Source organism: Sphaeramia orbicularis, unplaced genomic scaffold (genome assembly GCF_902148855.1).
Source record: "Sphaeramia orbicularis unplaced genomic scaffold, fSphaOr1.1, whole genome shotgun sequence".
NCBI classification, from domain to species: domain Eukaryota; kingdom Metazoa; phylum Chordata; class Actinopteri; order Kurtiformes; family Apogonidae; genus Sphaeramia; species Sphaeramia orbicularis.
The window spans coordinates 111,304-121,392 of NW_021941639.1; the positions used below are offsets into that span (position 1 = coordinate 111,304).

Sequence of the window (10,089 nt, forward strand, 5' to 3'; positions counted from 1 at the left end):
TGAAGTGGTCCTTACCTAGTTCACAGTTGAAGCGGTCCTTACCTAGTTCACAGTTGAAGCGTCCTTACCTAGTTCACAGTTGAAACGGTCCTTACCTACTTCACAGTGAAGCGGTCCTTACTGGGTTCACAGCTGAAGCGGTCCTTACCTAGTTCACAGTTGAAGCAGGCCTTTCCTAGTTCACAGTTGAAGCGCTTCTTACCCACTTCACAGTTGAAGCGGTCTACCTAGTTCACAATTGAAGCAGTCCTTACCTACTTCAAGTGAAGCAGTCCTTACCTACTTCACAGTTGAAGCGGCCTTACCTAGTTCACAGTTGAAGCGTCCTTACCTAGTTCACAGTTGAAGTGGTCCTTACCTAGTTCACAGTTAAACCAGTCCTTACCTACTTCACAGTTGAAGCGGTCCTTACCTAGTTCACAGTTGAAGCGGTCCTTACCTACTTCACAGTTGAGCGGTCCTTACCTACTTCACGGTTTGAAGCGGTCTTACCTAGTTACAGTTGAAGCAGTCCTTAACCAGTTCACAGTTGAAGCCCTTCTTAACCACTTCACAGTTGAAGCGGGTCCTTACCTAGTTCACAGTTGAACGGTCCTTAACTAGTTCACAGTTGAAGTGATTCTTACCACCTTCACAGTTGAAGCGGCCTTACCTAGTTCACAGTTGACGCAGTCTTACCTACTTCACAGTTGAAGCGGTCCTTACCTAGTTCACAGTTGACGTGGTCCTTACCTACTTCAAGTTGAAGCGGTCCTTACCTACTTCACAGTTGAGCGGTCCTTACCTAGTCACAGTTAAACCAGTCCTTAACAACTTTCACAGTTGAAGCGGTTCTTTTCTAGTTCACAGTTGAAGCGGGTCCTAAGTTCACAGTTGAAGCAGTCCTTACCTACTTCACAGCTGAAGCGGTCCTTACCTAGTTCACGTCAAACCAGTCCTTACCTACTTCACAGTTGAAGCGGGTCCTACCTAGTTCATAGTTGAAGCGGTCCTTACCTAGTTCACAGTTGAAGCGGTCTCTACCTGGTTCACAGTTGAAGCGGTCCTTACCTAGTTCACGTTGAAGCGGTTCCTACCAGTTCACAGTTTGAAGCGGGTCCTTACCTAGTTCACAGTTGAAGCGGTCCTTACCTAGTTCACCAGTTGAAGCGGTCCTTACTTAGTTCACAGTTTTAAACCAGTCCTTACCTACTTCACAGTTGAAGCGGTCCTTACCTAGTTCACAGTTAAACCAGTCCTTACCTACTTCACAGTTGAAGCGGTCCTTACCTGGTTTACAGTTGAAGTGGTCCTTACCTACTTCACGGTTGAAGCAGTCCTTACCTAGTTCACAGTTGAAGCAGTCCTTTCCTAGTTCACAGTTGAAGCGCTTCTTACCCACTTCACAGTTGAAGCGGTCCTTACCTAGTTCACAATTGAAGCAGTCCTTACCTACTTCAAGTTGAAGCGGTCCTTACCTACTTCACAGTTGAAGCGGTCCTTACCTAGTTCACAGTTGAAGCGGTCCTTACCTACTTCACAGTTGAAGCGGTCCTTACCTAGTTCACAGTTGAAGCGGTCCTTACCTGGTTCACAGTTGAAGCGGTCCTTACCTACTTCACGGTTGAAGCGGTCCTTACCTAGTTCACAGTTGAAGCAGTCCTTACCTAGTTCACAGTTGAAGCGCTTCTTACCCACTTCACAGTTGAAGCGGTCCTTACCTAGTTCACAGTTGACACGGTCCTTACCTACTTCAAGTTGAAGCGGTCCTTACCTACTTCACAGTTGAAGCGGTCCTTACCTGGTTCACAGTTGAAGCGGTCCTTACCTACTTCACGGTTGAAGCGGTCCTTACCTAGTTCACAGTTGAAGCAGTCCTTACCTAGTTCACAGTTGAAGCGCTTCTTACCCACTTCACAGTTGAAGCGGTCCTTACCTAGTTCACAGTTGATGCAGTCCTTACCTACTTCACAGTTGAAGCGGTCCTTACCTAGTTCACAGTTGACACGGTCCTTACCTACTTCAAGTTGAAGCGGTCCTTACCTACTTCACAGTTGAAGCGGTCCTTACCTGGTTCACAGTTGAAGTGGTCCTTACCTACTTCACGGTTGAAGCGGTCCTTACCTGGTTCACAGTTGAAGTGGTCCTTACCTACTTCACGGTTGAAGCGGTCCTTACCTGGTTCACAGTTGAAGCGGTCCTTACCTACTTCACGGTTGAAGCGGTCCTTACCTAGTTCACAGTTAAACCAGTCCTTTCCTACTTCACAGTTGAAGTGGTCCTTTTCTAGTTCACAGTTGAAGCGGTCCTTACCTAGTTCACAGTTAAACCAGTCCTTACCTACTTCACAGTTGAAGCGGTCCTTACCTACTTCACAGTTGAAGCGGTCCTTACCTAGTTCACAGTTGAAGCGGTCCTTACCTAGTTCACAGTTGAAGCGGTCCCTACCTAGTTCACAGTTGAAGCGGTCCTTACCTAGTTCACAGTTGAAGCGGTCCTTACCTAGTTCACAGTTGAAGCGGTCCTTACCTAGTTCACAGTTGAAGTGGTCCTTACCTAGTTCACAGTTGAAGCAGTCCCTACCTAGTTCACAGTTGAAGTGGTCCTTACCTAGTTCACAGTTGAAGCGGTCCTTACCTAGTTCACAGTTGAAGCGGTCCTTACCTAGTTCACAGTTGAGTCCGCTGAAGCGGGGCAGGCACAGGCAGGTGTAGGTGTTTTCCTGGACTGACTGGATGGAGCAGGAGCCTCCGTTCAGACAGGGGTTGGACTGACAGACGTCCTGGACTGAAGGACAGCAACTGTCACTGCACCTTCAACATCTGTCTCTGCTAACCCTAACACTTAAACCTTATCCTTAACTCTAACTCTAACCCTAACACCTAAACCTTAACCCTAATCCTAACACCTAAACCTGATCCTTAACCCTAACTCTAACCAGAACCCTAACCCCTAAACCTAAACCTAATCCCTAACCCTAACCAGAATGCTAACGCTAACCCTGACCCTAACCTTCTGTGTGGGGTATTTGACACATTGATTCAGGTTGGACAGGGGCACAGGTTAGGACTAGGGTTAGGACTAGGGTTGTTCTATGGGCCTCTTACCCATGTAGGTCTTCCAGAACTCATCCTGTGGAAACAAAACATGGACAGAAGTGAGTCTCACACATGTTCACGTTGAATGAAGTGTGTTTGGAGCTGGGTTAGGGTAAGGGTTCGGGTTAGGGTTAGGGTTCGGGGTTGGGTTACGGTTTGGGTTCAGGGTCGGACCGTGATCTCGGTGTGTTCGAAGACCTCCCTGGCCTCCTCATAGGAGCAGATCTCCTCCAGACACTCCCTCTTCAGGTCCCCCCTCTGGAGCTCCTCCAACCAGCCCGAGTTGTACCGCCGGGTCCGAACCAGGACCACGTGGGCTCGGTCCGGATCCAGGAAGACTGGAAACCAGGAAGGACCGTCAATTTAGGCAGGTGAAGACACTGAGCAGACCCTGGTTCTGAAGGGTTAGGGTTAGGACAGTGGTTCAGGGTTAGGGTTTGGACAGTGGTTCAGGGTTAGGGTTAGGACAGTGGTTCAGGGTTAGGATTAGGACAGTGGTTCAGGGTTAGGGTTAGGACAGTGGTTCAGGGTTAGGGTTAGGACAGTGGTTCAGGGTTAGGATTAGGACAGTGGTTCAGGGTTAGGATTAGGACAGTGGTTCAGGGTTAGGGTTAGGACAGTGGTTCAGGGTTAGGGTTAGGACAGTGGTTCAGGGTTAGGATTAGGACAGTGGTTCAGGGTTAGGATTAGTTTTCATGGTGTTTATTCTTGTGTTTGTTGTGATTCTCTGTCATCAGTGTTTTTCTTTCATCCATTTGTACGTTCAGTTATTGGAGAATGCATCCAAAGATGACCCTTCAAATGCTTTAAATGACTGGAAAACCATAAACCCTAAACCCTAAACCATAAACCCTAAACCCTGAAACCCTGAAACCCTAAACCTTGAAACCCTAAACCATAAACCCTAAACTCTAAACCCTGAAACCCTAAACCCTGAAACCCTAAACCCTGAAACCCTAAACCCTAAACCCTGAAACCCTAAACCCTGAAACCCTAAACCATAAACCCTAAACCCTAAACCCTGAAACCCTAAACCCTAAACCCTAAACCCTAAACCCTGAAACCCTAAAACCCTAAACCATAAACTCTAAACCCTGAAACCCTAAACCCTAAACCCTGAAACCCTAAACCCTAAACCCTGAAACCCTAAACCATAAACCCTAAACCCTGAAACCCTAAACCCTGAAACCCTAAACCCTGAACCCTAAACCCTGAAAACCCTAAACCCTGTACCCTGAAACCCTAAACCCTGAAACCCAAAACCATAAACCCTAAACCCTGAAACCCTAAACCATAAACCCTAAACCCTAAACCCTGAAACCATAAACGCTAAACCCTGAAACCCTAAACCCTGAAACCCTGAAACCCTAAACCATAAACCATAAACCCTGAAACCCTAAACCCTGAAACCCTAAACCCTCAAACCCCAAACCCTCAAACCCTAAACCCTCAAACCCTAAACCCTGAAACCCTGAACCCTGAAACCCTGAACCCTGAAACCCTGAAACCCTGAAACCCTAAACCCTGAAACCCTAAACCCTGAAACCCTAAACCCTAAACCCTGAAACCCTAAACCATAAACCCTAAACCCTGAAACCCTAAACCATAAACCCTAAACCCTAAACCCTAAACCCTGAAACCCTAAAACCCTAAACCATAAACCCTAAACCCTGAAACCCTAAACCCTAAACCCTGAAACCCTAAACCCTGAAACCCTAAACCCTAAACCCTGAAACCATAAACCCTAAACCCTGAAACCCTAAACCCTGAAACCCTGAACCCTAAACCCTGAAAACCCTAAACCCTGTACCCTGAAACCCTAAACCCTGAAACCCAAACCATAAACCCTAAACCCTAAACCCTGAAACCATAAACCCTAAACCCTAAACCCTGAAACCATGAACGCTAAACCCTGAAACCCTAAACCCTGAAACCCTAAACCATAAACCATAAACCATAAACCCTGAAACCCTAAACCCTGAAACCCTAAACCCTCAAACCCCAAACCCTCAAACCCTAAACCCTCAAACCCTAAACCCTCAAACCCTGAACCCTGAAACCCTAAACCCTGAAACCCTAAACCCTGAAACCATAAACCCTGAAACCCTAAACCCTAAACCCTGAAACCCTAAACCCTGAAACCCTGAACCCTAAACACTAAACCCTAAACCCTGAAACCCTAAACTCTGAAACCCTGACACCCTAAACCTTGAAACCCTAAATTCTAAACCCTGAAACCCTAAACCCTGAAAACCTGAAACCCTAAAACCCTGAAACCCTAAACCCTAAACCCTAAACCCTGAACCCTGAAACCCTAAACCCTGAAACCCTAAACCCTGAACCCTGAAACCCTAAACCCTGAAACCATAAACCCTGAAACCCTAAACGCCAAACCCTGAAACCCTAAACCCTGAAACCATGAACCCTGAACCCTAAACACTAAACCCTAAACCCTGAAACCCTAAACTCTGAAACCCTGACACCCTAAACCTTGAAACCCTGAAACCCTAAATCCTAAACTCTGAAACCCCAAACCCTGAAAACCTGAAACCCTAAAACCCCGAAACCCTGACACCCTAAACCCTGAAACCCTGACACCCTAAGCCAGGGGTGTCCAAACTTTTTTTAAAGAGGGCCAGATCTGATAATGTGGAGATTGCCAGGGGCCAGTGGTCCCTTCGGACGTTTTTTAAACAGTAAAAATTACATATAAAAACGCTGTTCTACAACAATTTAATTTTCATTGTCACAATATCATTTTTTTAAATGGCAATGTAACTAAATCTAGGCCACTCAGGTCTGAACAAATTAAAAAAAAAAAAAAAAAAACATTTCTGCCTTCCTTTCACATCTGGAGTCAGATAACATAGAACAAACTGTGTGGAGTATCTGAAACGTCCAAGTTGATACAAATCTTAACCCCACATTCATTTTAAACATGACTTATATGAGTACTCATTACTCATATATTACTCAGTAATGCAAAGTCTGTTAATGTTTAAGATGAAAACATATGACTCTTACTCTTGTCTTTCACAAAATCATTCAGAAAGAAATATTTTGTGTCACATCTACAAGTACATAACACCAGCAGTTAGAGGCAACTAACCTGGCAAATTGGTAGCTTGCCTTGGTGGTGAATTCATTGAACTCACTGGTTCACATGAAGAGTCACTGTTGAGTTTAAAGCAGCTTGAATTTGCTTCACTCCCTGCTAGCTTGTCGTATGTGTTAGCATGTTTTGTCTGCTCGTGTCTCTTTACATTGAATTCCTTAAACAAGGCAACAGTCTCTTGAAAAATTAGGCAAACACAATCGCCTTGATTTTCAGTGAAAAAAAATTATAAGTCCCATCTCTCCTGGAAGCGGCGGCCCTCACTGTCAACTTGTTTTTTTATTTACAGGTGCCGTGGTTAGAAATTAGCGAAAAGGGTTCACGGCAAGGTCACAGAGCCAGATAGAGTTAGAGTGGTGCTGCCACCATGAGGTGAAAGGAGAAACTGCATTTGGAACCTTTTATGATTCATGTAGTCTGTTCAACAGTCCAAGCGGGCCATAAATAATACATTCTAAAACCCAAGCTGTGGGCCGTAGAAAATCTGACCGCGGGCCGAGATTGGCCCCGGGCCGGACTTTGAACATGCCTGCCCTAAGCTGTAAATCCTGAAACCCTAAACCCTGAAACCCTGAAACCCTAAACCCTGAAACCTGAAACCCTAAACTCTAAACCCTAAACCCTGAAACCCTAAAACCCTAAAACTCTAAACCCTGAAACCCTGAAACCCTAAACCCCGAACCCTAAACACTAAACCCTGAAACCCTGACACCCTAAACCGTCAATCCTGAAACCATGAAACCCTAAACCTTGAAACCCTGAAACCCTATACCCTAAAACCTAAAACCCTAAATTCTAAACCCTGAAACCCTAAACCCTGAAATCCTAAACCCCTGAAACCCTAAACCCTGAAACCCTTAACCCTGAAACCTTGAAACCCTAAACCCTGAAACCCTAAACCCTAAACCCTGAAACCCCAAAACCCTAAATCCTGAAACCCTAAACCCTGAAACCCTGAAACCCTAAACCCCTAAACCCTGAAACCCTAAATCCTGAAACCCTAAACCCTGAAACCCTAAACCCTGAAACCTGAAACCCTAAACTCTAAACCCTAAACCCTGAAACCCTAAAACCCTAAAACTCTAAACCCTGAAACCCTGAAACCCTAAACCCCGAACCCTAAACCCTAAACACTAAACCCTGAAACCCTGACACCCTAAACCGTCAATCCTGAAACCATGAAACCCTAAACCTTGAAACCCTGAAACCCTGAAACCCTATACCCTAAAACCTAAAACCCTAAATTCTAAACCCTGAAACCCTAAACCCTGAAATCCTAAACCCCTGAAACCCTAAACCCTGAAACCCTAAACCCTTAACCCTGAAACCTTGAAACCCTAAACCCTGAAACCCTAAACCCCTAAACCCTGAAACCCTAAATCCTGAAACCCTAAACCCTGAAACCCTAAACCTGAAACCCTGAAACCCTAAACCCTGAAACCCTGAAACCCTAAACCCTGAAATCCTGAAACCCTGAAACCCTAAACCCTGAAACCCTAAACCCTAAACCCTGAAACCCTAAATCCTGAAACCCTAAACCCTGAAACCCTAAACCCTAAATCCTGAAACGGTGACTGCAGACTGTGCTCAATTTCAGCCGGTCTCATTAAAGGTCCGGTGGGTGAATACGATGGTAAACATCAGTTCTAAGGTTAGGGTTCTACCAGTTTTAGGGTTAGGGTTATGGTTCTACCAGCTCTAGGGTTAGGGTTAGGGTTCTACCAGTTCTAAGGTTAGGATTAAGGTTCTACCAGTTCTAGGGTTAGGGTTAGGGTTCTACCAGTTCTAAGGTTAGGATTAAGGTTCTACTAGTTCTAGGGTTAGGGTTCTACCAGTTCTAAGGTTAGGATTAAGGTTCTACCAGTTCTAGCGTTAGGGTTAGGGTTCTACCAGTTCTAGGGTTAGGGTTCTACCAGTTCTAGGGTTAGGGTTCTACCAGCTCTAGGGTTAGGGTTAGGGTTCTACCAGTTCTAGGGTTAGGGTTAGGGTTCTACCAGCTCTAGGGTTAGGGTTAGGGTTCTACCAGTTCTAGGGTTAGGATTAAGGTTCTACCAGTTCTAGGGTTAGGGTTAGGGTTCTACCAGTTCTAGGGTTAGGATTAAGGTTCTACCAGTTCTAGGGTTAGGGTTAGGGTTCTACTAGTTCTAGGGTTAGGGTTAGGGTTCTACCAGTTCTAGGGTTAGGGTTCTACCAGTTCTAGGGTTAGGGTTAGGGTTCTACCAGTTCTAGGGTTAGGGTTAGGGTTCTACCAGTTCTAGGGTTAGGGTTAGGGTTCTACCAGCTCTAGGGTTAGGGTTAGGGTTCTACCAGCTCTAGGGTTAAGGTTAAGGTTCTACCAGTTCTAGGCTTAGGGTTCTACCAGTTCTAGGGTTAGGGTTAGGGTTCTACCAGTTCTAGGGTTAGGGTTCTACCAGTTCTAGGGTTAGGGTTAGGGTTCTACCAGTTCTAGGGTTAGGGTTCTACCAGCTCTAGGGTTAGGGTTCTACCAGTTCTAGGATTAGGGTTAGGGTTCTACCAGCTCTAGGGTTAGGGTTCTACCAGCTCTAGGGTTAAGGTTAAGGTTCTACCAGTTCTAGGGTTAGGGTTAGGGTTCTACCAGTTCTAGGGTTAGGGTTCTACCAGCTCTAGGGTTAAGGTTAAGGTTCTACCAGTTCTAGGGTTAGGGTTAGGGTTCTACCAGTTCTAGGGTTAGGGTTAGGGTTCTACCAGTTCCTGTAAACAGTAGACGGTCTCTCACCTGAAGCCGACAGGACGGTGCTGAAAATTCCGAAAAAGCGGACTCCTCTGAGGTTCATGGTGTTTGGACTGAACTGAGCTGTGCACTGTGGAGACTGAGGGACAAAGTCCACCCCCCCACCCTCCCCCATGTCTGAGATCACATGTCCCAGTGGACTGTCTACCAACACAGACCGCATCAGGACCTCAACTAACCCTAACCCAACTAAACCTAACCCAACTAAACCTGACCCTAACCCAACTAACCCTAACCTTAACCCTAACCCAACTAACCCTAACCCCAACCCAACTAACCCTAACCCAACTAAACCTAACCCAACTAACCCTAACCCCAACCCAACTAACCCTAACCCAACTAACCCTAACCCAACTAAACCTAACCCCAACCCAACTAACCCTAACCCAACTAAACCTAACCCAACTAACCCTAACCCAACTAAACCTAACCCTAACCCAACTAACCCTAACCTTAACCCTAACCCAACTAACCCTAACCTTAACCCTAACCCAACTAACCCTAACCTTAACCCAACTAAACCTAACCCAACTAACCCTAACCCAACTAACCCTAACCCAACTAAACCTAACCCAACTAACCCTAACCCAACTAAACCTAACCCTAACCCAACTAACCCTAACCTTAACCCTAACCCAACTACCCCTAACCTTAACCCTAACCCAACTAACCCTAACCTTAACCCAACTAAACCTAACCCAACTAACCCTAACCCAACTAACCCTAACCCTAACCCAACTAACCCCAACCCAGCTAACCCTAACCTTAACCCAACTAACCCTAACCTTAACCCAACTAACCCTAACCCTAACCCAACTAACCCCAACCCAACTAACCCTAACCTTAACCCAACTAACCCTAACCCAACTAAACCTAACCCAACTAACCCTAACCCAACTAACCCCAACCCAACTAACCTTAACCCAACTAACCCTAACCTTAACCCAACTAACCCTAACTCTAACCCAACTAACCCTAACCTAACTAACCCTAACCCAACTAACCCCAACCCAACTAACCCTAACCTTAACCCTAACCCAACTAACCCTAGCCTTAACCCTAACCAAACTAACCCTAACCTTAACCCTAACCCAACTAACCCTAACCTTAACCCTAACCCTAACCTTAACCAAACTAACCCTAAC

The 10,089-nt window shown here is 45.9% G+C and overlaps 1 protein-coding gene across 1 annotated transcript in view; it reads right to left on the reverse strand.

Moving 5' to 3' along the window:
- Positions 1-3,183, reverse strand: part of LOC115416656 (uncharacterized) — a 56,251-nt gene extending 53,068 nt beyond the window's left edge. Inside the window, exons 1-2 of the mRNA XM_030130502.1 lie at positions 3,087-3,183; positions 2,644-2,766 (exon numbers count right to left, since the gene is read on the reverse strand). Coding sequence (XP_029986362.1) covers positions 2,644-2,766; positions 3,087-3,090 — 127 coding nt within the window. The 5' untranslated portion in view covers positions 3,091-3,183. The remainder of the gene's footprint in view (positions 1-2,643; positions 2,767-3,086) is intronic.
- Positions 3,184-10,089: the final 6,906 nt, after the last annotated feature.